The sequence below is a fragment of the Aquarana catesbeiana genome, linkage group LG12, assembly GCF_042186555.1.
Source record: "Aquarana catesbeiana isolate 2022-GZ linkage group LG12, ASM4218655v1, whole genome shotgun sequence".
Classification (NCBI taxonomy): Eukaryota; Metazoa; Chordata; class Amphibia; order Anura; family Ranidae; genus Aquarana; species Aquarana catesbeiana.
Window position 1 is genome coordinate 237,183,605 of NC_133335.1, and position 27,283 is coordinate 237,210,887.

The following is a 27,283-nucleotide window of genomic DNA, read 5'->3' on the forward strand; positions in this document are numbered from 1 at the left end:
GTTATCTCTCTTAATAATTGGATATTCTATTATATTAGTATGTGTTATCAATTCATATACCCCACTTATCCATTATCACTTTTTCCCTTATCGGGATGTTATGTAGATGCCAACATATGCATTTGAAGTTTTCCTCCTGTACTGATGCTCCTTACGTATAGATATACATGCCAATGTTAGTATGAATGACATTGCTATGAATCAACAGATATATGTTATGTACAATTTTTCAATCGTTTTTTGTATACTCTTTTCCACTTGGAACTGCCCCCCCCCTCCCCTCCTGATTGAGGGAGTCCTGCGGTGCTGTCTCCGCCCCCATCTCAGGATCGGGGGTGATCTGCGATCTGGCTTCCCGGCAAGGTGGGGGGGGGAATGAGCCGGCCCCTATAGGTGGCTCCTCCCCCCCATGTTTCCCCATTGGATGCCCGGATGGCCACCGGGCGCTGCATTGGGGATTACTTCCTCCTTGCCGGCGGCATTCCGGAACACTCTCGGATGCCGCTCGCCACTGCGCATGCGCGGGGCCCCACGCGTGCGGCGTGACGTCATCGGCATCGCGAGATTCCGACGAGAGTGACGCTGAGCCGGAGCTATGCTCTTCCGGAACGCCGGGGAAGCCACGCTCGACTGCCTATATGGCGGTCACGCCGCCCACCGCAGAACAATCAGGGATGGCGCACACACCTGGATTGATCATAAGTGAGTACACACCCCCAGTAGGCAGTATATAAGAGGTATACTCGCAGCACACCCTCAGTCTCTCTTCCTCCCTGGTGAACAGCAGGCACTTTTCAATTTACACCAAGTAAGTATCACTTCTATTACTCTGTATTTGGTCCTTGTCTAGGCACTACTTTTTGTCCTATACAATGGGGGCTCATGCGAACATTATTTGATTCTGCATTGACCCCCGTTTATCCATAGTGGCCTTGTTGTACAATGACTTGGCCACCATTCGTTATCTACAACTTACACTTTGATATTTACCTATTTTTCAGACTGGTGGACTCAGTGTGGGATACCAATCCACCGAGCCCGCTATACCCTATGACCAATCCCGGGTTTGGTTAACAGGCACCAGTCTTGTATATGGGGCTACACAGTGCCTAAACACGTGTCCTTTAGTACCCCTTGAGGTAATTAATTCATTTTCAACTTTTTGTGCAATCTCTTTTTCTTCCCCTTTTTACCCCAAAACACCCCAAACCCCCTCCCTTTCCCCCCCCCCCCTCCCCTTCCCATTTTCTCTCCCCTTTTCCCCTCTCTTTTTTCACATCTTTTCTCCCAGCAATTTCGGTGCATTCACTTCCTTTCACCATATTCCTACACCCAGTCCTCACTAGCCATTACCTATTTTTCATCCTTTCACTCCACTTTGGTCTTCTTATATATCACGTTTTCATACGGATCGTCATCACATTGAGCACACACTGAGGTGCTGCCCATACCTTATACTGCCTCTGGAAAATTTCATATATATATATAATTTCTGTTTTCTTGTCCCTTCTTGGACATATAATCAGTACCATGTAAATGACTGAGTTTATTATGAGGAACTTTTTGATTACCCTCACAGGTGTAACCCTCTGTGCTCCCTGGTTGTTTTTGTTAGTCTGGTGGGTGGTATCCAAGAGTGTGACCTCTCGCAAGCCACGTCGCTGCTTTCACTACCCCGGCCTGAACCGCGGTTGGCGGTAGGGGTGCCCGGTGTCCTTCTCCTGGGGGGGACAGGAGGATAGTCGTTCCTAGGGATCTCCATATGGGAGGCCTCGTTCTCCTTTCTGCCGAACATATATTACTGGGTAAATTATTACTATTGTATCCATATTCTACATGGTGAATGTAACTACCATTATACTAATGTAATTTATTTACATGTATCAATTTCATCTATGTATATTTTTCAGCAGACCAATCCTCTGAAGAAGACCCCAAGTACAGGGGTTGAAACGCGTCAGGTTCAAATATTCATGCTACCGAGTGTTGTTGTGAATATATGTCTGCCAATATATGTTCAGCCTATTAATATGTAATGTAATTTTATCTTAAATGCCCCCCACTGGAGCTCATTGTTTTAACTTTTATGGTATACGTTAATAAATTTGTTATATTTTTGATACTGAATTTGATTTTCTTTATCATTGTGCTGCCTAAAAACCCCATTTTGGGGGAACCTCTCTCTTGCCCAAAACAGACTTTACCAAACACTGAGGAAACTGAAAAGCCAGTTTCCTCTCCTTGACACAAACTCCCTGGAGTTCTTCAACCTGCCTAGTTGACAATCCTGGGTCATAACCTCATTTTAGACCCTGGCAGGTCAACGCTCTGCCACAAATTTTTTATATATATATATATATATATATATATATATATATATATATATATATAATTTGTATTCATCCCCTCCTTGGCATTTTTCGTGTTTTGTTGCCTCGCAACGTGGAATTAACATGGATTGTTTGAGGATTTGCATAATTTAATTTACAGAACACGCCCACAACTTTGAAGATTTTTTTTTTTTTTTTTAATTGTGAAGAAAACAACAAATAGGACAAAATAACAGAAAAAGTCAATGTGCATAACTATTCACCCCCCTAAAGTCAATACTTTGTAGAGCCACCTTTTGTGGCTATCACAGCTCCAAGTCGCTTTGGATAAGTCTCTATGATCTTGCCACATCTTTCCACTGGGATTTTTGCCAATTCCTCCTTGCAAAACTGCTCCAGCTCCTTCAAGTTGGATGGTTTGCGCTTGTGAACAGCAATCTTTAAGTCTGACCACAGATTTTCTATTGGATTGAGGTCTGGGCTTTGACTAGGTCATTCCAACACATTTACATGTTTCCCCTTAAACCACTCAAGTGTTGCTTTAGCAGTGTGTTTGGGGTCATTGTCCTGGAAGGTGAACCTCCGTCCTAGCCTCAAATCACACACAGAGTGCTACAGGTTTTGCTCAAGAATATCCCTGTATTTAGCACCATCCATCTTTCCCTCAACGCTGACCAGTTTGCAAGTCCCGACTGCTGAAAAACATCCCCACAGCATGATGCTGCCACCACCATGTTTCACTGTGGGGATGGTGTTCTTTGGGTGATGTGATGTGTTGGGTTTGTGCCAGACATAGCGTTTTCTTTGATGGCCAAAAAGTTCAATTTTAGTCTCATCAGACCAGAGCACCTTCCTCCTTACATTTTGGGAGTCTCCCACATGCCTTTTCGCAAACTCAAAACGTGCCATTTTGTTTTTTGCTGAAAGTAATGTCTTTCTTCTGGCCACTCTGCCATAAATCCCAACTCTATGGAGCGTACGGCTTATTGTCATCCTATGTACAGATCCTCCAGTCTCTGCTGTGGAACTCTGCAGCTCCTCCAGGGTTACCTTAGGTCTCTGTGCTCCTCTCTGATTAATGCCCTCCTTGCCCGCTCCGTGAGTTGGATATTTTTTTTTTATAACCTAACCCTGACTTGTACTTCTCAACAACATTGTCCCTTACTTGTTTGGAGAGTTCCTTGGTCTTCATGGCAGTGTTTGGTTAGCGGTGCCTCTTGCTTAGGTGTTGCAGCCTCTGGGGCCTTTCACAAAGGTGTGTCTATGTAATGACAGGTCATGTGACACTTAGATTGCACACAGGTGGACATCATTTCACTAATTATGTGACTTCTGAAGGTAATTGGTTGCACCAGAGCTTTTTATGGGCTTCATAACAAAGGAGGTGAATACATACGCACATGCCAATTATCAGTTTTTTATTTCTGAAAAAAAGTTTAATGTATAGGTAAAAAGCCAAGGTGGGTGAATACTTTTGCAAGGCACTGTGTGTATGTATATGTGTGTGTATGTATATAATAAATATATATATATATATATATATATATATATATATATATATATATATATATATTTATATATTTTATAGTTATTTAGTGGACTCTTATTTTTTTTTACATCACAGAAACCTGACATTTTAACAGGGGTGTGTAGACTTTTTATATCCACTGTGTATATGTATGTGTGTGTGTACATATATATACACATACACACTATATTACCAGAAGTATTGGGACACCTGCCTTTACACACACACTAACTTTAAGGAGGTCTAGCCTGAGTGAAGAAAATTATGTCAGCAGTTACAAATACTGTAGCTACTGACTTTTAATATTAGGGCACTTATCTGTCCAGGGAGCCCGCAATGTCTGCACCCCAGCCGATCTTCAGATCGACTCCTGGGTGCTGCCGCCGCCATTCCTGGTAAGGGAACCCGGCAGTGAAGCCTTTCTGCTTCACAACTGGTTCCCCACTGCGCATGCGCGAAGCACACTGCGCTTTCTAATTGGCGCGGCGGGGGAAGGAGGGGTTAAACTTACGGGAGATTGGGCTGCGGCCCTGTCTCCGGAAGTGGGGAAGGGGACCTGTCAAAAATGGGTTCCCTTTTCCCTCCTACCCCCTGAAAGGTGCCAAATGTGACACCGGAGGGGGGGGGGGGGCGTATAAGAAGAAGTTCCTTTATTAGGTGGAACTCTGCTTTAATGGCACCCCAGTCTTAGTCTGTAGGGTTCAATATTGAGTTGGCCCGCCCTTTGCAGCTATAACAGCTTCAACTCTTCTGGGAAGGCCGTCCACAAGGTTTAGGGGGGTGTCTATGGGAATGTTTGACCATTCTTCCAGAAGAGCATTTGTGAGGTCAGGCACCGCTCTAGTTCATCCTAAAGGGGTTGAGGTCAGGACTCTGTGCAGGCCAGTCAAGTTCCTCCACCCCAAACTCGCTCATCCGTGTCTTTATGGACCTTGCTTTGTGCACTGGTGCGCAGTCATGTTGGAACAGGAAGGGACCGTCCCCAAACTGTTCCTACAAATTTGGGAGCATGAAATTGTCCAAAATGTCTTGGTATGCTGACGCCTTAAGAGTTCTCTTCACTGGAACTAAGGGGCCAAACCCAACCCCTGAAAAACAACCCCCCACCGTAAATCCCCCCCCCCCCCCCCCCCCCTGGACCAAACTGAAGACAACATTTCAGGAGAAGAGGTGGAGTGGTAGAAATGTTGTGGCTTGTTGCTTTTTGTTTTCTTCGAGGCCTGAGCAGCCTGCAGCCATCAAGTCATCTATAAATTCTGCATCATATTAAAGTGTGCTTGATGAGAAAGAATGTGACACACCGGGGGTTGATTTACTAAAGGCAAACAGACTGTGCACTTTGCAAAGTGAAGTTGCTCCAAAGTTTCGTAAATGAGGTAACGCTTCACTTTGGGAAAAAATACCCAATCACGTGCCAGGAAAATAAAATAACAGCATTTTTTGCTTGCAGATGATTGGATGATGGAAGCCAACAGAGCTTCTTATTTACTAAGCTCTGGAGCAACTGCACTTTGCAAGGTGCACAGAGTATTTGCCTTTAGTAAATCAACCCCATTTGTCTGAAGTTGAACCAGAAGATTTTTAACTCTGTCATAATACAAAAACGCCTTAGCAAATCTAGAATGGGCCGGCAGAGTGGATGCCATAGACGTAACCATAGACGTAACCATAGACGTGCTAAAGCTTCTAAGGTCAAGGGTGTACTTCCTTTTCCTACAGTTACATCATCACATCATTTGATATTTTTGATGAACAAATCAATGAAAACACAAGGAAAATATCCCTTTTTTTAATTAGGTTTATCACTGTGGTTTTTCTAGGCACTGTCTGGATGAAGATCTAATGATTGCCTGCTCAAATATGCTATTAAAGGGGTTGTAAAGGTTCGTGTTTTTTCACCCTAAAGTGGAGGGCCACCCTAAAATAAAAGATAGCATGAAAAATCTTTAAAAAATAAAAAAATAAAAAATTTGAAAAAAAAAAAATTTTAAACTTACCTGAACCCTTGTTGCTAGGCAGTCTTCCTAATCTGCCTCTTCCTATTCCGCGGCGTGTCCTGCTCCTCGGTGAGCGGCCCCATTTCCTTCTGGGAACTGTGTGTGTTCCCAGAACACCACGGGGCCATTCACAGAACGCCGCGCCACTCGCACGTGCGCAGTAGGAAACTGGCAGTGAAGCCGCAAGGCTCCACTGCCTGTTTCCCTTAGTTAGGATGGCGGTGCCGGGACCCGAGAGCCGAGGGACGGGTCAGCCTCGGGCGGCCGACATTGCGGGCACCCAGGACAGGTAAGTCTACTTATTTAAAGTCAGCAGCTACAGTGTTTGTAGCTGCTGACTTTAAAAAAAAATGTTTCGCTGGCCAGAATCCCGCTTTAATGCATCCTATGCATTAAGATGAAAAAACGCCTGTCAGTGACCAGGCCCCCAGCCATTGGCTCCCGCTGCTGTCAATCAAATCCAATGATGCAGCCGCTGGGGGGGGGGGGCGGGGCCGAGTCCTGCATTCGGCGTCTATGGATGGCGAATGCTGGACTCGGGAGCGCGCCCGCAAGGTAACCCCCCAGGAGAGCGCTTCTCCAAGGGGGTTATCTGATATGGGGAGGAGCCGAGGGACCCCAGAAGACGAGGTTCGGGGCCACTCTGTGCAAAACGAGCTGCACAGTGAAGGTAAGTATGATATGTTTGTTATTTAAAAATAAATAAATAAATAAATGAACCTTTAGTGTCACTTTAAAGATTTTCTTTGCCAGGAACAATCTTTTGTACTTTGATTTTAGAAACATCGTGAGAGATGGCAGAAAAAAAATGACCACGTGGTTCCAGTCTGCGACCGAATCGCATTAAAGTGAACCTATCATCAAGATGTTTACAACATTTTAATATAAAGCATGTCCATGATAAGTAATAATGTCAGTGTAACCCTTCCAGGTATTTATTACTGATCACAGGACTCCCCCTGACAACGCCTTCATCTGATTTTTCTCTCCAGAAGAATGGCGCCATCTTTGTTCAGCCATTATCCAGGGTCACCATTTACTTAACAACCAATTATATTTTAGCTGTGAACAGTCAACTTCATCTGGATATTTTGAAGTCCTTAGCCATATGGGTTTTTTTTTTTTTTTAGGTTTTTAAACGGACGTCATTTCTTTGTCTTGCAGTTGTCCCCGTCATACTGAAGGCGCTGGTTTATGATGAGAAGCGCGGTGCGTGTAGCGTGGGTTCGGCTGTCCGGGATGCTGCCTGTTACGTGTGTTGGGCCTTTGCACGGGCCTATGACCCTCTCGAAATGCAGCCATATGTAAATCAGATTGCAAGGTAAGTCTAGTTATACTTGTGAAATCTTCAGCATTTGTATATACTGTACATCATGTTTTTTTTTTGTTAAAGAAAATGGCAACTACACTTTTATTGAAGTTGCTCTTTAACCACTTAAAGCGGAGTTCCACCCGTTTTTTAGTTTATTAACCTTTTCATGACTAAGCCTATTTTTTGAAATTTGGTGTTTACAAGTTAAAATCCGTATTTTTTGCTGGAAAATTACTTAGAACCCCCAAACATTATATATATATATATATATAGCAGAGAATCTAGAGAATAAAATGGCGATTGTTGCAATATTTTAAATCACATGGTATTTGTGCAGCGGTGTTTTAAACGCAAATTTTTTGGGAAAAGGGACACTTTCATGAATTTTAAAAAATCCAAACGGCAAAGTTACACCAATTTTTTTGTATAATGTGAAAGATGATGTTAAGCCAAGTAAATAGATACCAAACATGTCATGCTTTATAATTGCACGCCCTCGTGGAATGGCGACAAACTACGGTACCTAAGAATTTCCATAGGCGACGCTTTAAATTTTTTTTTTTACGGTTACCAGGTTAGAGTTACAGAAGAGGTCTAGTGCTAGAATTATTGCTCTCGCTCTGACGATCGCGGCGATACCTCACATGTGTGATTTGAACACCGTTTACATATGCGGGCGCGACTTCCGTATGCGTTTTCTTTGCTGCGCGAGCTCGCGGGGTCGGGGGTGGTTTATACTTTTTTTTTTTTTTTCTTATTTATTTTTATATTTATAAATTGTGTTTAAAAAAAAAAATAAAAAATTTGATGACTTTTATTGCTGTCACAAGGAATGTAAACATCCCTTGTGAAAGTAATAGGTGGTGACAGGTACTCTTTATGGAGGGATGGGGAGTCTAAAAGACCTCCAATCCCTCCTTTGCACTTCAAAGTATTCAGATCGCCGAAAACGGTGATTCTGAATACTGTGTATTTTTCTAAAACTGGCGCCATTGGCAGCCGAGTAAACGGGAAGTGACGTCATGGCGTCGCTTCCGTGTTTACGATTAGGAGGCTGGAACGAAGCCACCCACAGCTTCATTCCAGCCCGCCCCCAGCCGCTGGAGGCGGCCGATTGGTCATCGGGCCTCCCGATGGAACGGGAGGCGGCGGGAGGGGGGACGTCCCCTCCCGCTCCTCCAGTATAACAGCCGAATGGCTTTTAGCCGCATCGGTTGTTATACTCGGATAGCCGATCGCCCGCTCTAAACAACGGTACCGGGATGATGCCTGTAGCTGCGGGCATCATCCTGGTATAACCCTGTAATGCCAAGTACGCACATCTGCGTACACTCAGCGGGAAGGGGTTAAAAGTCAGGGGTTAAAAAGCATAGCTGCTGACTTTTAGTAAACGGACACTTACCTGCCCCACGGTCCAGCGATGTGGCCGCCCGGAGGCTAGCTCCTCCTCCCCTTCCTCCCCCTCCTCTCCTCGGCGCCGTCATGGTAACTGTGGGCACCCAGCCGTGACAGCTTACGGCTTCACAGCCGGGCATGCATTGCGCATGTGCGTGTCAGGCTGCGCTCTCCTATTCCTACTCCTATTGGCCGGCCGATCTTCTGGGACCTGAGTTGTGTCCCAGAAGATTGCTGGCAGGGAGGGGCCCCATAGAACGAGAGGAGGAGTCGCCTAGGCGGCCGAAGAAAGGAAGTGGGACAGGAAGTCCCACGAAAAAAGGGTACACCCCCCCCCCCCAAAAAAAAATGACAAGCCAAATGTGGCATGTCAGGGGGCGAGGAGTGCTTAAAGCGGAAGGTCCACTTATAGGTGGAACTTCGCTTTAAGGACCGCCCCACATACATTTCCTGTGCCAGGGCGGCCCTTAAGCATAAAACCACGTACCTGTATGTGATTAGTGTTGTCAGCTTTGGGGTGGGCCAATCACAACGGGAGGCAATCAGCGGATCCCTGCCGATCGTTCGTAGGAGAGGCAGAACGGTGATCTGCCTATGTAAACAAGGCAGACCATCATTCTGTCAGACAGGAAGAGAGAGATCTTGTGTTCCTGCTAATCAGGAACACAGATGTCTCTCTTCCTCCAGTCAGTCCATCCCCCACACAGTTAGAAAGCACTCTCTAGGAGCACACCTAACCATTTGCTTGCCCCTGATGTTAACCCCTTCCCTGCCAGTGTCATTTATCCAATGAAAGTACATTATTTTTTAGCACTGATCAATGTATTGGTGTCACTGGTCCCCAAAAAGTATCACTTAGTGTTAGATTTGTCCGCCCCACTGTCACAGTCCCGCTAAAAATCGCCGACTGCCGCCATTACTAGTAAAAACGATAAAAAAAAAAAAAAAGTCCATAAATCTATCAAAAGTTTGTAGACGCTATAACTTTTGCGCAAACCAATCAATATACACTTTTTTTGGATTTTTTTTTTTTTTTTATCAATAATATGTAGCAGAATACAAATTGGCCTAAATTGATGAAGAAATTAGATTTTTTTTTTACATTTTTTTTTTTTTTTTATATGATATGTTTTATTGCAGAAAGTAAAAAATAATATAATATATAGGTTATCAAATACCACCAAAAGCAAGCTCTGTTTGTGGAGGAAAAAAAAGGACGTCAATTTTATTTGGGTACAGTGTCGCACGGCCGCGCAATTGTCAGTTAAAGTAATGCAAAAAAATGGCCTGGTCATTAAGGAGGTAAAACCTTCCGGAGCTGAATTGGTTAATGAATTCCCCTCTGAGTGTAGCCTACCTGTGATAACACTTGCCTTTCTCACCGATCCGGTGATCTTTCCTCGTGCCAGATTTTGACCAACTCCTTTTAATACTACAAATGTGTGCCGTGGCCGCATTCATACCTATGTTTTTTTTTTTACACCAGATATATACTTTAGGGGTAGTGTGGTGACTGAACGTACCCATTGCACTCAGATAATGCTCAGACATGCAGGTATAATTCAGCAGTCGGAAATAGTTCTGGCTGGTCCGGTAGTAGTTGGGTCACTCATTTGGACCTTTTTTATGCTGTATACCAGGGGTCTCCAAACTCTCCAAACAAATGGCCATTTTACTGTCCTTCAAACTTTAAGGGGCCAGACTGTGGCCAGTGGGAGTGCCTCAGCATCAGTGGGGGTAGAAAATTACATGGTGACTGTGGTCAGTAAGAGGAGGAATAGTGCCCCATCAATGGTATTGGTGGAAGTTATGGTGCTCCATCATTGGCATTAGTGGAAGGTATGGTGCCTCATCATTGGCATTAGTGGAAGGCATGGTGCCCCATAATTGGCATTAGTGGAAGGTATGGTGCCCCATCATTGGCATTAGTGGAAGCTATGGTGCCTCATCATTGGCATTAGTGGAAGGCATGGTGCCCCATAATTGGCATCAGTGGAAGGTATGGTGGCCCATCATTGGCATTAGTGGAAGGTGTGGTGGCCCATCATTGGCATTAGTGGAAGGCATGGTGCCCCATCATTGGCATCAGTGGAAGGTATGGTGCCCCATCATTGGCATTAGTGGAAGGTGTGGTGCCTCATCATTGGCATTGGTGAAAGGTATGGTGCCCCATCGTTGGTATTAGTGGAAGGTATGGTGCCCCATTGTTTGTGTCATTGGGAGGAATAGTGCCCAGTCTTTTTTCTTTCAATTGGCACCAAAAGCCGTTCCCCCTTCCACTGATATAATGTCCTATTGTTGTCAGTGAAAAGAAATGGTGCCCCATCATTGGTGCCATAGAGTGGATTAGTGCCTACTCTTTGTCAATGGAAGGATTTATGCCCCATTATTGGTGCCGTTGAAGGAGTTGTGCCCCATCATTGGTGCTATGGAAGGAGTTATGCCCCATTGTGGTGTCATTGGGAGGAATAGTGCCCAGTCTTTATATCCATGAAAGGAGTCGTTGGTGCTAATGGAAAGAATAGTACCCCATCGTTGGTATCCATGGAAGGAATAGTGCCCCATCCTTGGTGCCAGTGGGAGGAATAGTTCCCCTTCATATTATTAGTGGGAGGAACAGTGCCAAATTGTTTATTTCAGTGGGACAAGTTATTCCCTATTGTTGATGCCAGGAGAAGGAATAATGCCCCTTTGTTGGTGTCTGTAGGAGTAATAGTACCAAACTGTTGGTGTTAGTGGAAGGAATGGCGCCTCACTGTTGATGTCAGTGGGAAATATAGTGCCTTATATCTGTGGACGGAACAGTGCCCCAAGGGCTGGATAAAGGCAAGCAATGGACTGCATTGGCCCCGCGGGCTTCAGTTTGGAGACCACTGCTGTAGAGGAATTAGCAGTGTCATGGGCACCAATGTATTTTCTGCCTTTGTCAGAAACCATTCAACCAGACCGAGACAGAAGTACACTTAAATCACACTTGTTTAATAATAAAAGTAAATAGAACAAAACGTAGTCAAAACATAGCCAGAGTTCAGGAACCGGAACGGACAGTCAGCCAAGCCAAACGTCAGGGAGCCGGAGATGAGCGTAGTAAAACAGCAAGCAGGATCTGGAGCCAGAAGGGATGTCAGCCAAGAAAGTCTTTTAACAGGAATGCAGGAGAGTGTCTCTGTGATGTTGACCAAGGCGAAGGCAGAGATCCTCTGGGCTGGACGGCTTAAGCAGGCAGGACTGACGAGCAGGATATCATCAACAGCTGAGTATTAGTGGAGAGATAGGAGCTGGCAATCAGCTGAGCGGCCAGCTCAGAGAAGGAAGGGCTGAGCCCAGCCCTGACAGCCTTTGAGATTGGCAGCCTTGTGTGTGTCTGCTGGTGACACAGGCTTGAGATTGTTGCCTAATAATTCCATGGCTGTAGCTCATTGGTTTCAAATAAGAGTCATTTGTAGGCTTAAAATTCAACTGACCTCAGGGCAGAAAATCTTTCCACTGAGCGCTCCATAGTCTCTCTGGCACGTTTGTGTCAATGCAAAGAAGGTGTGTTTAGCGGTGCAGATGGGCACTTTCCGTGGCACTTGTCTTGGGTGAGATTACTAGAATTGAGACAGATTTTCTAATCGAACTGATTGATCACAACCCTAGAGATGTTGGGCATCAGCGGACCATTGCTGGATCCTCTGATAGGGCCAAGGCAACTACACAGAGCCAGTTGTGACAGCGGGGAGGGGTTGCAATAATCTACATTGCCATACCAGTGGTTGCAGCCATTCTCCACATCAGGGAAGACCTAGAAAAAAAAAAACTCTACTAGTGTCTGGCATCACATTTGCATTAAAGTTGAACTAAGTGGATCTGATTTCATGCTAGCCAAGTGCTCAGGGTGAAGATTAGAGGCAAAGCTAAATGTCTCTTAGACAAGAAGGTGAATCATCCCACAAAGCGTGGATTGATGAGGGCTGTGTCCGCACTGCAGGGTGTGTGGAGTCCTCTGGAGACACGGCTGTGTAGTTGGGCGCTCCTCGAAGGCAGCATGGAAGTATAAACGTCCTGGAGGTGTGGTACCGAGCTGCAGTATCACCACTCCCTGTGCACAGGCTTTGCTTTTATAATAGAATGATTCAGATTGGGAGAGAGAAACCAAAGCCTTGTTTTCTACTCCTAGAACATCTGGGGCTGCTTCATTGGAAACTGGAGCAAAATACGAGCCTGTTTTCATCCTCCAAGTAAAAACAAATGACGGTCCGGGTGCTGCGTGATGTATGGAGGGGAGCCAAGGATCTCCACATCACTTGTAGTCCATTTCTCTGCTTAACCACTTGAGTTCCAGAAGGTTTTACCCCCTTGGGCTGGATTCACACCATCGCTGCAGGGAGTCCGGTGCGTCCTGGTTCACCGTTTCAGGTCCGATTTTAGCCCAATTTTTTTTTTCTTTTTTTTTTGGGCTGAATTCGGACCTGAAACAGATCAAAAGATGCACAGGGCTCCAGTGCAAATTCGCACCGGAGCCGCATCGGTGCTGTGTGAACCGGTGTCACGTCACATTCGGCTACCCATCACATTTTGCTACCCACTGGAGTGCGCATGTGCGATGCCGCCATATGCGTTCCAACACTGTTGTAAGACCACTTTTCCACAGGGCCCCTCGCGGGCTCGCTTCGCTCGGCATAATTATAATTTAACTCTATGTCCACTTGGGTGGTGGGGCTTGAACCTGGACTTAGGGGAATGGCCACAAAGTTCTGCACAAGGGCAGATCGCCACAGTGCTTCGGGCATGCACAGTCCAGCGGGTAGCCAAATGTGATGGGCCGCCATATGTGACGCTACACCATCTCCATAGAGAGCCGGTCAAAATCTCCTGCTATTGTGAATTGGATTCGGAGAAAACCCACATCCAATTCACAATTGTGTGAACCCAGCCTCAATGACCAGTCCATTTTAACTGACTTACTTTAACTGACAATTGCGCGATCGTGCAAATAAAATTGATGTCCTTTTTTTCTCCCGCAAATAGAGCTTTCTTTTGGTGGTATTTGATCACCTCTGCGTTTTTTTTATTTTTTGCGCTATAAAACATCCAATAAAAAAATTTAAAAAATCGAATTTCTTCATCAGTTTAGGCCAATATGTATTCTGATACATGTTTTTAGTAAAAAAAAAATCCCAATAATCGTATATTGATTGATTTGCGCAAAAGTTATAGCGTCTACAAACTATGGGATATTTTTATGAATTTTAATTTAATTTAATTTTTTTTTTTTTACTAGTAATGGCGGCGATCAACGACTTATAGCGGGACTGTAGCGGACACTAAGTGACGCTTTTGACACTTTTTTGGGGACCATTGACACCAATACAGTGATCAGTGCTAACAAATATGCACGGTCACTGTACTAATGACACTGGCAGGGAAGGGGTTAACAAAGGGTTAATTGTGTCCCTAGTAGGGTTGTCCCGATACCGAGCATTTGCCCAAGTACTTGTTCTCGGGCAAATGCTCCCGATGCTTCCCCCGATACCTGAAAGTCAGCTGTGATCGGCGTGTGGGGGAGTTACAAGATTCTCCCCCAGCGGCTTTCAGCTGCTTTAGTGACACAGCGGTGATCGCTCACCACTGACTGTCAATGCATCCTCCTCCATGCCCCCTCCGTTGCTCTGTCCCCCTCCGCTGTCCCCCTCCGTTCCTCTCTCCTTTTCTGTCCCCTCCGTTCCTCTCTCCTTCTCTGTGCCTCTACTTTTCTGTCCCCTCCGTTCCTCTCTCCTTCTCTGTGCCTCTCCGCTGTCCCCTCCGTTCCTCTCTCCTTCTCTGTGCCTCTCCTTTTCTGTCCCCTCCGTTCCTCTCTCCTTCTCTGTGCCTCTCCGCTGTCCCCTCCGTTCCTCTCTCCTTCTCTGTGCCTCTCCTTTTCTGTCCCCTCCGTTCCTCTCTCCTTCTCTGTGCCTCTCCACTGTCCCCTCCGTTCCTCTCTCCTTCTCTGTGCCTCTCCGCTGTCCCCTCCGTTCCTCTCTCCTTCTCTGTGCCTCTCCACTGTCCCCTCCGTTCCTCTCTCCTTCTCTGTGCCTCTCCGCTGTCCCCTCCGTTCCTCTCTCCTTCTCTGTGCCTCTCCTTTTCTGTCCCCTCCGTTCCTCTCTCCTTCTCTGTGCCTCTCCGCTGTCCCCTCCGTTCCTCTCTCCTTCTCTGTGCCTCTCCGCTGTCCCCTCCGTTCCTCTCTCCTTCTCTGTGCCTCTCCGCTGTCCCCTCCGTTCCTCTCTCCTTCTCTGTGCCTCTCCTTTTCTGTCCCCTCCGTTCCTCTCTCCTTCTCTGTGCCTCTCCGCTGTCCCCTCCGTTCCTCTCTCCTTCTCTGTGCCTCTCCGCTGTCCCCTCCATTCCCCTCTCCTTCTCTGTCCCCCTCCGTTCTCCCCCTCCATTCCGCCGTCCCCCTCCTCCTTCCTTTGTGAATGGACAGAGTCAGCTGACTCTGTCCATTCACATAACTGAAACATTGTAATCTTCTGTGATTACGATGTGTCAGTTTATGAATGGAGAGGAGCCGCTGTCTTCTCTCCATTCATTTTCAGTGCAGCTGAGGCTGCAGAGAAAGGGACTGGGGAATCTCTATCCTCGGTCTCTTTCTCTGTCTCAAGGGGGAGATATCAGAGGTCTGTTAAGACCCCTGATATCTCACCAAAGCCCCCCAACAGGGCTGATTAAAAAAAAAACACATATTGCAATAAAGAATAAAAAAAAATTATTGTAAAAAATAAAAATTGTAAATTAAAAAAAAAAAAAAAACACATACACCGTTCACCCCCTGCCCCCCCCCCCCCCCCCCCCCCCCGAAAAAAAAAAGCACTGTTAAAAAAAAAACAAAAAACACTGTCACGTGACATAAAAAAAAAGTATCGGTATTCGGTATCGGCGAGTACTTGAAAAAAAAGTATCGGTACTTGTACTCGGTCCTAAAAAAGTGGTATCGGGACAACCCTAGTCCCTAGGGAGTGCTTCTAACTGTGTGGGAGGTGCTTTAAAACTGTGGGAAGGCAGAGATCCATGTTCCTGCTTAGCAGAAACACAGGTTCTCTGTCTTTCCTTGTCACAGAACGGCGATCTGCCTCGTTTACATAGTCAGAACGGCGTTCTGCCTCTGCCGAACCCCCTGATTGGCTCCCGCTGTGTGCAGTCACAGCGGGAGTAGGTTGCCGGAAGCGCGTGATCATGTACAAGTACGTGATTTCATGCATAATAGTATATGTATGTGGGGGCGGTCGGCAAGCAGTTAACGTGATACTAAACACACGCTGTTTGTTACATTGACCCTTCTATTTCTGTATGTGGATGACGGCTCTGTAATTATTTAATAAAAAAAAAAACATCTAAGTACCTTTTACCTAATTGATATCCAGCTGTCACACGACCCGGCTCTCTCCTAGCCTGTCTGCAGGTAAACATAAGCAGGAGGAGCTTCTAGTCATTTGCTGTTGGTCACACAAAATAAAAATAAAACAACCTTTGGAATACAGAGTAAAAATAACTAATGAATATCAATAAACTGTTTTAAATTCATACAAATATATATATTTTAAATCAAATCTTTATTATTCTTTGCCAAAAAAATGGTGTGGGTGGATTTCTGCCAGTCACATGATGTGTCACACCCCCCCAGCCTGTGCCTTAGAATAATAGGGAGGCGAAGCCTCCCTTAATATACATGCAATATCCCTTCCCCATTGTGTTTAGCTGGTTAGTGGGCATGGAGGAGGAGAGAGGGAGTGGGCTGTCCATTTACCACTGTGCATCTGCCCACATATGTGACTATAGTCAATCTGGCTGCTCAGATGTGATGGGGAGGAAATGCTCAGCATAGAAACTCACTGAAAACTGAGCATGTGCAGAGCTGCCTACGCTGCTCTGCAAAATCTCCAACGGCAGTGGGGACATGGACAGAAGGGGGAGATAGAGAGCAGAGGGATCACGCAGGTTTTTTTGCAGAATACAGAAAAGGAAGCTCATTGTGTCTGAGTATGAACAGCATGGAATACACCGTTCGTTTTTTTTATGATGTGCGTTTAGTGACACTTTAAAGGGGGTTCTGATGGTCCCCCTTCATCAGGACTTGGTACTATTGAAAGAAGTATCTACTGGGCTGATAAAACTGGAGGAATCCTAGGCGTTAACTAGTGTATTCCAGATGCCAGTAAAGCCTTAGGTGTTGGCTTTTACAAAAGTATTGGACTTTTCACCCTCCTGTTTTTGTTGCTTTCCTCCTTCCATACCCAGTCCCTACTCGAGCAAAGATCCAACCTTCCGAAACAATTCCTGGGAGAGCTGCCTAAGGAGAATTGTTCCCTCTGCACTGCTTAAAGTGGAAGTGAACCCATCCATAAAACCGTTTCATTTCTGGCACGTGACGGAAACGTTACACTCCCATTGGTTGTGCTCTCAACCAAACTGTCAAACCATCCAATGGCTGGTGTCATAACTGATCACATGTGCAGCATCATGGCAGTTGTAGATTAAACATAGGCAAAGATGGCAGCTTCCTTGGCTGAAAATGATAGGAGGGGTTTACTTACACTTTAAAGCAGAACTAAACTGTATCGGAGCGCCGCAAACTGAAAACACCTATTCAGCACAAACTCCCCCATCCACCCATCCATCCATGTCTCCATGCTTAGCTCTAGCCGCAGCCATCTTGAGTAAGGGCAGATGATTCATATAGCATTTACTTCCTGGAATCCATCTGCTCTTGGCTCAGGCATGCAGGTAGGAGGGTCTGCTTAGCTGAGAATAGCCCCCCCTCCTCCCCTTATCCCCTCCTGAAGACTCCTGGGATGTATGATGTTATTTTGGCTCAGGCCAGAAACCAGGAACAGGAAATTATAATTTTCAACTGAAGTTACTTGGAAGGAGATACAAGGCTATAAAGAAGAATTTGATGCAAGACTTTAATTGGGGAACTGACCTTTTAATCCTGTTTGGTCGGTAACTGTAAATCACTGCCAGTTGAATTGCTCTGCTGGAATCAAGAATAGGAATAACTGCCGAGATCATGCAGAATATAGACCAGATAACATACATATCATGCTCTTGCTGCTTCTTCTTCTTTGGCTGTGATCTGCAGCATTTCTTTTGCAATACAATTTACATTCCCCTCAGCTATAGAGGTGGGTCATCATTGATAGAGGAGGGTTCAATGTTGTTGCATTGTATGCAAGAGCAGTTAAAAGTTAATGGAGCACAAGGGACAGACACCATAGGTCCATAATAGTCCAACAAAAAGTTGGTGCGGTCCTGGTACAGATCTCCAAAGATACCTGTGGCAGTAAGAAGCAGCCTCCCTCTGTTGTAATGAATAAAAAGAGAATGAGGGGCGCCAACTAAGTGAGGCTTAAAAGAACATCCACTTTATTGAAAGACAATTGTCAACTCACTCATTATTGTATCTCATCACATCTATAGTAGTAGGAACCGCTGTCTCCCCATTAGTGCCTCATCCTTCTGGCTGTGTGTGGAAAGTTGTGTATGATGTAAGCAGAATCTGGAAGTGTCAGTAACCACCCTGGAGCGCATGGGGTGCAGAAATTGCGCCACGCTGTCATGTTCCTATGGGCTACACATTTCAGAGCTTCCTGCACCTTTCTCAGGCCAAACTGCCAATGGGCTAAAAAAAGGACTTTATGATCACGGCCAGATCAACTTGATATTAGCACCACATCCCTTAATTAGTTAGATGTAAGAGGAGGGATTTGGATTTTTAAGGTCCAAAATAAATTGAAATATTATCAACTATAACGTATAAAAAAAAATGTATTTTAAAGAGCAAAATAAAAAATTGTTAAAACATAACAATTGGCAAGTACAGATCAACAAGATTTTATGGATACAGCACTATAAAATGGAGTTCCCAACATGTTTCACCCATATGTCGGGCTTCTTCAGGGGGAGCTGTCCAATTAGAGGTACAAGCCTTCTATTGAAAAAACATATACATATAGTGATTACATCAACGGTTAGTTTAAGATCATATATCACATACATAATTCTTTATTTTAAATACATATTGTTTTTTCAATAGAAGGTTTGTACCTCCCAATTGGACAGCACCCCTGAAGAAGCCCGACATACGGGTGAAACATGCTGGGAACTCCATTTTATAGTGCCGTATCCATAAAATCTTGTTGATCTGTACTTGCCAATTGTTATGTTTTAACAATTTTTTATTTTGCTCTTTAAAATAAAAAATTATTTTACGTTATAGTTGATACTATTTCAATTTATTTTGCGCCTTAAAAATCCCAATCCCTCCTCTTACATCCAGCCAATGGGCTAGTTTGTTGTCCAGAGCCCACAGAAACAGGTCATTGGCGTTAAGCTGAACTCCAAGCGCAAAGACGTTCATTGAAATATAATCCTCCATAGGCATAAAAAGGATATAAATCCACTTTTATGTGTCCGAAATGCCTTTGCAAACCCAGATTTTACCTTGTACAGGTACTGATGATGACATGAATGTGCAGTATATAGTATGTAGAGACAGCAGAACTATGGGAGGGGCCCAGTAGCGCCACCCACTGCAGGCTGCCTGCAGAAAATTACAGGAGGGGGAGAAGACGAAACCAGTCATCCCGCACAAGGAGGGAGCAGAACTGTGGGAGGAGTCCAACAGGCCCCACCCACTACAGGCTTCCTGCAGAAAACCGGGGGGGGGGGGGGTGATTGTGTTTTGTACAGAGATCCATCCTGATAGGCACCAAGTTGTTTGAGGAAACAGAGCTCCAGTAATATAGATAAGGTCTTGGCTCAGGCTGCCTCTGTGTAACCGGTTCTGAAGGTAAAGCTGCTCTCCTTTCTGAGTTCTCCAAACCCAGGCGTGGGAGGACAAAATAAGTTATTGACAAAATAATATGTAAAGCGAACCACAAAATAATAGTCACAAGGCAGCCTTACCTTAGCCTGGAGTGACTGTTTGCTGTGCTATAAACGCAGGGCGGAAACTGCTGCCTCTCGGGTTTGATCTGTATTGCAGGATTTATTCTCCTGTGTTATCTTTTCAGTTTTGCAATTTTTTGTGAATCTTCGGAAGACGTGCGGGATGTTCTGCATTAGCAAAATTAAGCTAGAAAAGGAAGCAAAGCCCCACCTTCTGCCAACCTCTGCTGCCCAGCCTGGTAATTCCCTTTTTACTTGGTCCCCTCCATCCCCTGTCCCTTAACAAGCTGGACTCTGCTGGAGGTGAGCAGAAAAAAAATGCCTTGCTCCGAGAACCACAGTGGTGAGCACTGCGTCTGATATTCGGGGGTCCCAAAAATTGTTATTAATTTTACATGTCAGTGACATCATTTTGGCTCGTTTGTGAATGCTTATTGGCAGGGCCAGCCCTACCATGGGTCCCAGTGGGTACATTGGACCCAGGCAGCACTTCAAGAGGGGCAGCAAATTAAACCTCTCCTCTCCATCCGCCCCTATACTACCCTAGCCTGTCTATATACTACCCTAGCCTGTCTATATACTACCCTAGCCTGTCTATATACTACTCTAGCCTGTCTATGTACTACCCCAGCCTGCCCAGGCCTGTCCATATACTACCCTAGCCTGCCCCTATACTGCCCTAGCCTGTCTATATACTACCCTAGCCTGTCCGTAAACTACCCTAGCCTGTCTATATACTACCCTAGCCTGTCTATATACTACCCTAGCCTGTCTATTAACTACCCTAGCCTGTCCATTAACTACCCTAGCCTGTCCATTAACTACCCTAGCCTGTCTATATACTACCCTAGCCTGTCTATTAACTACCCTAGCCTGTCTATTAACTACCCTAGCCTGTCTATATACTACCTTAGCCTGTCCATTAACTACCCTAGCCTGTCTATATACTATCCTAGCCTGTCTATATACTACCCTAGCCTGTCTATATACTACCCTAGCCTGTCTATATACTACCCTAGCCTGTCTATATACTACCCTAGCCTGTCTATATACTACCCTAGCCTGTCTATATACTACCCTAGCCTGTCTATATACTACCCTAGCCTGTCCATTAACTACCCTAGCCTGTCCATTAACTACCCTAGCCTGTCTATATACTACCCTAGCCTGTATATATATAATACCTTAGCCTGCCCCTATACTGCCTTAGCCTGTCCATATACTACCCTAGCCTGTCTATTTCCTGACCTAACCTGCCCCAAACTGCTCTAGCCCGCCTCCTTTACTGCCCTAGCCTGTCCATATACTACCCTAGCCTGTCCATATACTACCCTAGCCTGTCCATATACTATCCTAGCCTGTCCATATACTATCCTAGCCTGTCCATATACTACCTAGCCTGTCTATATACTACCCTAGCCTGTCCATATACTACCTAGCCTGTCCATATACTACCCTAGCCTGTCCATATACTACCCTAGCCTGTCTATATACTACCCTAGCCTGTCCATATACTACCTAGCCTGTCCATATACTACCTAGCCTGTCCATATACTACCTAGCCTGTCCATATACTACTCTAGCCTGTCCATATACTACTCTAGCCTGTCCATATACTACCTAGCCTGTCCATATACTACTCTAGCCTGTCCATATACTACCCTAGCCTGCCCCTATACTGCCTTAGCCTGTCCATATACTACCCTAGCCTGTCTATATACTGACCTAACCTGCCTCAAACTCCTGTAGCACGCCTCCTTTACTGCCCTAGCCTGTCCATATACTACCCTAGCCTGTTCATATACTACCCTAGCCTGTCCATATACTACCCTAGCCTGTCCATATACTACCCTAGCCTGTCTATATACTACCCTAGCCTGTCTATATACTACCCTAGCCTGTCTATATACTACCCTAGCCTGTATATATATAATACCTTAGCCTGCCCCTATACTGCCTGTCCATATACTACCCTAGCCTGCCCCTATACTGCCTTAGCCTGTCCATATACTACCCTAGCCTGTCTATATACTACCCTAGCCTGTCCATATACTACCTAGCCTGTCCATATACTACCTAGCCTGTCCATATACTACTCTAGCCTGTCCATATACTACCTAGCCTGTCCATATACTACTCTAGCCTGTCCATATACTACCCTAGCCTGCCCCTATACTGCCTTAGCCTGTCCATATACTACCCTAGCCTGTCTATATACTGACCTAACTTGCCTCAAACTCCTGTAGCCCGCCTCCTTTACTGCCCTAGCCTGTCCATATACTACCCTAGCCTGTTCATATACTACCCTAGCCTGTCCATATACTACCCTAGCCTGTCCATATACTACCCTAGCCTGTCTATATACTACCCTAGCCTGTCTATATACTACCCTAGCCTGTATATATATAATACCTTAGCCTGCCCCTATACTGCCTGTCCATATACTACCCTAGCCTGCCCCTATACTGCCTTAGCCTGTCCATATACTACCCTAGCCTGTCTATATACTGACCTAACCTGCCCCAAACTGCTCTAGCCCGTCTCCTTTACTGCCCTTGCCTGTCCACATACTACCCTAGGCTGTCTACATACTACCCTAGCCTGTCCATATACTACCCGAATTCAGATTAAAAAAAGCTTCTGCCTTTACAATCACTTTAATCACCCCTTTTTTTTTTTTACTATATAAATAAAAAAATACAGAAAAAAAAGTTTTTCTTCGTTTGTTATAAAATTTTGCAAACAATCTTTCTTCATAAATTTAGGCCAAAATGTATTCTGCTTCATTTCTTTTGTAAAAAAATAACCCAAATCAGTATATATTATTTAGTCTCTAAGAAGGTTATAGAGTCCACAAACTATGCTGTATATACAGTATTTGAAAATCGAGCAATCCTCATTTACTGACGCCCTATCTAATTTCTTGAGGCCCCAAAATGCCAGAACAGTACAAATACGCCCCAAATGACCCCCTTTTGCAAAGTAGACACTCCAAGGTATTTAGTAAGAAGCAAAGTGAGATTTCTTTTTTTTATTGTATTTTTTTTGTCACAATTTTTTTTCAAAATTAAGAAATTAAATAAAATTTTGTGTTTTTTTTTTTTTTTTTTTTTTTTTTTTTACATTTTATTTTGTGGCAGGATGTTGACTTACTGACATACTGACAGTATTTAAAAAAAAAAAACCAACAACGTTTTTTACATACTGCCATCAGAGTAGTTCAGTGCTACTGTACTACTCTGGGGTGGTGATCAGGGATTTTTTTTTTTTTTTTTTTTAACACTTATTGCTTATAACAGTGATGATTACTGTTATAAGCAATCGTTTTAACTGTGATGAATGGCTTTCATTCATGACAGCTTGCTTACTATTCTGGTTATGTGATTGGTTACAGTTATCACATGGTACAGGGTGATATGATTGGCCCAGGTATGTGATAGCTGTGGGCCAATCACAGCATCACAATAGTAAGCAAGCTGTCATGAATGGCTTCCATTACATCAGATCACATATTTATTTTAAAATTACTATAGAAAACCAATTAATTCCAAGAGGTTCACATTCCTTTTTTTTTGCCACTGTGTGTGTGTGTGTGTGTGTGTATATGTATGTATGTATATATATATATATATATATATATATATAGATGTGTGTGTGTGTGTGTATATATATATATGTGTGTGTGTATATATATGTATATATATATACAGTGGGGCAAAAAAGTATTTAGTCAGCCACCAATTGTGCAAGTTCTCCCACTTAAAAAGATGGGAGAGGCCTGTAATTGTCATCATAGGTAGACCTCAACTATGAGAGACAAAATGTGGAAACAAATCCAGATAATCACATTGTCTGATTTTTGAAAGAATTTATTTGCAAATTATGGTGGAAAATAAGTATTTGGTCACCTACAAACAAGCAAGATTTCTGGCTCTCACAGAAGATCTTCTTCTTTAAGAGGCTCCTCTATCCTCCACTCATTACCTGTATTAATGGCACCTGTTTGAGCTTGTTATCAGTATAAAAGACACCTGTCCACAACCTCAAACAGTCACACTCCAAACTCCACTATGGTGAAGACCAAAGAGCTGTCGAAGGACACCAGAAACAAAATTGTAGACCTGCCCCAGGCTGGGAAGACTGAATCTACAATAGGCAAGCAGCTTGGTGTGAGGAAATCAACTGTGGGAGCAATAATTAGAAAATGGAAGACATACAAGACCACTGATAATCTCCCTCGATCTGGGGCTCCACGCAAGATCTCCACCCGTGGGGTCAAAATGATCACGAGAACGGTGAGCAAAAATCCCAGAACCACCCGGGGTACCTAGTGAATGACCTGCAGAGAGCTGGGACCAATGTAACAAAGGCTACCATCAGTAACACACTACGCCGCCAGGGACTCAGATCCTGCAGTGCCAGACGTGTCCCCCTGCTTAGGCCAGTACATGTCTGGGCCCGTCTGAGGTTTGCTAGAGAGCATTTGGATGATCCAGAAGAGGATTGGGAGAATGTCATATGGTCAGATGAAACCAAAGTAGAACTGTTTGGTAGAAACACAACTCGTCGTGTTTGGAGGAGAGAGAATGCTGAGTTGCAACCAAAGAACACCATACCTACTGTGAAGCATGGGGGTGGCAACATCATGCTTTGGGGCTGTTTCTCTGCAAAGGGAACAGGACGACTGATCCATGTACATGAATGAATGGGGCCATGTATCGTGAGATTTTGAGTGCAAACCTCCTCCCATCAGCAAGGGCATTGAAGATGAAATGTGGCTGGGTCTTTCAGCATGACAATGATCCCAAACACACCACCCGGGCAACAAAGGAGTGGCTTCGTAAGAAGCATTTCAAGGTCCTGGAGTGGCCTAGCCAGTCTCCAGATCTCAACCCCATAGAAAACCTTTGGAGGGAGTTGAAATTCCGTGTTGCCCAGTGACAGCCCCAAAACATCACTTCTCTAGAGGAGATCTGCATGGAGGAATGGGCCAACATACCAGCAACAGTGTGTGACAACCTTGTGAAGACTTACAGAAAACGTTTGACCTCTGTCATTGCCAACAAAGGATATTTAACAGGGATCCTCAAACTACGGCCCTCCAGCTGTTGCAGAACTACACATCCCATGAGGCATTGTAAAACTCTGACATTCACAGACATGACTAGGCATGATGGGAATTGTAGTTCCTGAACACCTGGAGGGCCGCAGTTTGAAGACCCCTGATATATAACAAAGTATTGAGATGAACTTTTGATATTGACCAAATACTTATTTTCCACCACAGTTTGCAAATAAATTCTTTCAAAATCAGACAATGTGATTGTCTGGATTTGTTTCCACATTTTGTCTCTCGTAGTTGAGATATACCTATGATGACAATTACAGGCCTCTCTCATCTTTTATATACAAGTTATTGTTTGTGTGTATACTGTATATATTAACCAAGTTATAGTGTGTGTGTATGTATATGTGTGTGTGTGTGTATGTATGTATATATATATATATATATATATATATATATATATATATATATATATATATATATATATATACACACACATACACTGTGAGTGCTGGAATGCATAATTCTCTTTTATTGGGTTGCAGTAACTCTGTGAATCTCCTTGCTGTGTGATGAATAGTTCTTCCCAGCAGGGTCGTGTATTACGTGTGCTGTTGACTGTGGGATTTCACAACCTCTCAGGCAGCGATGTGAAAGTGCTGAATAAGGATTAATCTCTCCTGAAATAATTGAAACGGTGCGTGTAGTCTATGAAGGCATTGTAGTTTCGTCTGCCTTTGGGTTCTGTTTGCAGCAAGCTGGGGCGTGGCGGAGCCTCCCAACCCGAGAGTGATGCCTGCAGGGCTCCGCTGATCAGCAGAGCCAGGAGGAGGCCCGCATCGCTCCCAGCTACATCTTATGGCAGCGCTGTGTGCTCAGCACGGGGGGTGTATATCGGGGACGTGTCGCAGCCTGTATACAGAGCTGTCATCGTTGTTTACTCTTCACGTTCACGTCATGCACTGCAATGTGATACGGCTCTCGGAGCTCCCTTTAATTCTGTCCTAACCCCAGAATTGATATGTGTTGGTAGGTATCATGCTTGGCCTAACGCTGCCAAGAACCCAATAATTGCAAGTTGGGGGTCCTAATTTTCAATGTTTAATGGCTGCTAACCCTTTCCACTGCAAATTTTAAATTAAAAAACAGACTGAATACACACATCAAAGCACGTCAAAACGCACAAAAGAAACGCACATTGATGCATAACAATGCACCTGCCTAATGTTACAAAGACTGCACCTCTACCTACATGCATAGATGTAAATGGTCTCTGAGGGTTTTTCTTTTTGCATTCACTCCATATTCTTTGGGATGTACTCTCTAACCACACTGTGATGGTGATCCAAGTGGTAAAAGCTTGTTTATAAGCCATGGTAGGTGTCTCTTTCTGGAAGTCAAGTTATCTTGTCCTATCTGCCCACATATGCCACTTGTGGCTCTACATATCCCACTATAAGGCCGCGGTCATGGATCGGTTCTGTATGTGGATTGCATGTCTTTACACAAATCTGTGACTTGAATTGATAGTGCTGGACCAATAAAAGTGGAATATTGGTAATTAGCAGCTTAACCCAGAGTCAGGCCTCCTTCAAAGCGGCTACCAGACAGTGAATGGGCTGTGTAGACTAGACTTTGTTCCGGTCTTGGACTGATGGTCTCAAAAGTATATGAACAGTGGATTTCCAGCTATAGCGTGAGTGTTTAGGAGCACCCAGTAAAAAAAAGTTCATGATACTTAAGGGTTCATGTCCAGATCTTTATCTTTATTAATCAAAAGAAGCCAAGGTGTTTCTTCCTCTGGTCTGGAGCTGTGGATATGATTGGACCAGCAGTGAGGTTCAAGTAGGAAACCTATAATCTGAACTGTCAGATTGAATGTAAATAATTGTTTAATGCTTTAAAACAGTGATCTCCAAACTGTGACCCTGGGGCTAGATTGGGCCCTTTTTCTTGCCTTTTTCTGGATCTTGAAGCAGGGCCATCTTAAGAGCATTATAGGCCCCCGGGCAATACAGTGCACTGGGGCCCTGTCTACACAATCCGGAACGATTGCCCATCAAATGCAGCTTTACTGTTCCCATGAATGCAGCTTTACTGTGCCCGTGAATGCAGCCTCACTGTGCCCATCAAATGCAGCCTCACTGTGCCCATGAATGCAGCCTCACTGTGCCCACCATTGCAGCTTCACTGTGCCCATGAATGCAGCCTCACTGTGCCAATTAATACAGACTCAGCATCGCCTGGTAACACACACACACAGTGGGCATCTCCTTCTGTGTATCACGAAGCTGGCTGGGTCTGAGTTCGGCGGCCGCGCTGTAACAAGGTCCCGCCCCACCTAGACCGGCTCGTGTGATAGGCAGAACACTGATTCAATCTACTATTACACAAGCCGGTCTAGGGGAGCAGGACCTTGTTACAGCAAGGCCGCCGAACACAGACCCAGCCAGCTTCGTGATACACAGGAGTAGGGCTGCAACTAACGATTATTTTCATAATCGATTAGTTGGCCGATTATTGTTTCGATTAATCGTTTAATAACCTTTTAAAAAAAAAAGTGTGGTGTATAATTTAGTTAATATGTAAAGTTTTAAAAGGCAATTTATTCTTAAATAGCTATATGCAGTGGTAAATATAAATAAACAACTATATGATTAGGGAGCAAAATATCTAATCCACTCTGAGAATAACAGACAGAAGAGATATACTGTATATACTATTAGAGGAGATATACTGTATATACTATAAGAG

The 27,283-nt window shown here is 44.5% G+C and overlaps 1 protein-coding gene across 3 annotated transcripts in view; it reads left to right on the forward strand.

Annotated features, from left to right (window-relative positions):
* TBCD (tubulin folding cofactor D) overlaps positions 1 to 27,283 on the forward strand; it is a 353,196-nt gene that overhangs the window by 175,583 nt on the left and 150,330 nt on the right. For all 3 annotated transcript variants that reach the window (XM_073606952.1, XM_073606954.1, XM_073606953.1), the window contains exon 15: positions 7,020 to 7,176. In XM_073606952.1, the coding sequence (XP_073463053.1) occupies positions 7,020 to 7,176 (157 nt within the window). The remainder of the gene's footprint in view (positions 1 to 7,019; positions 7,177 to 27,283) is intronic.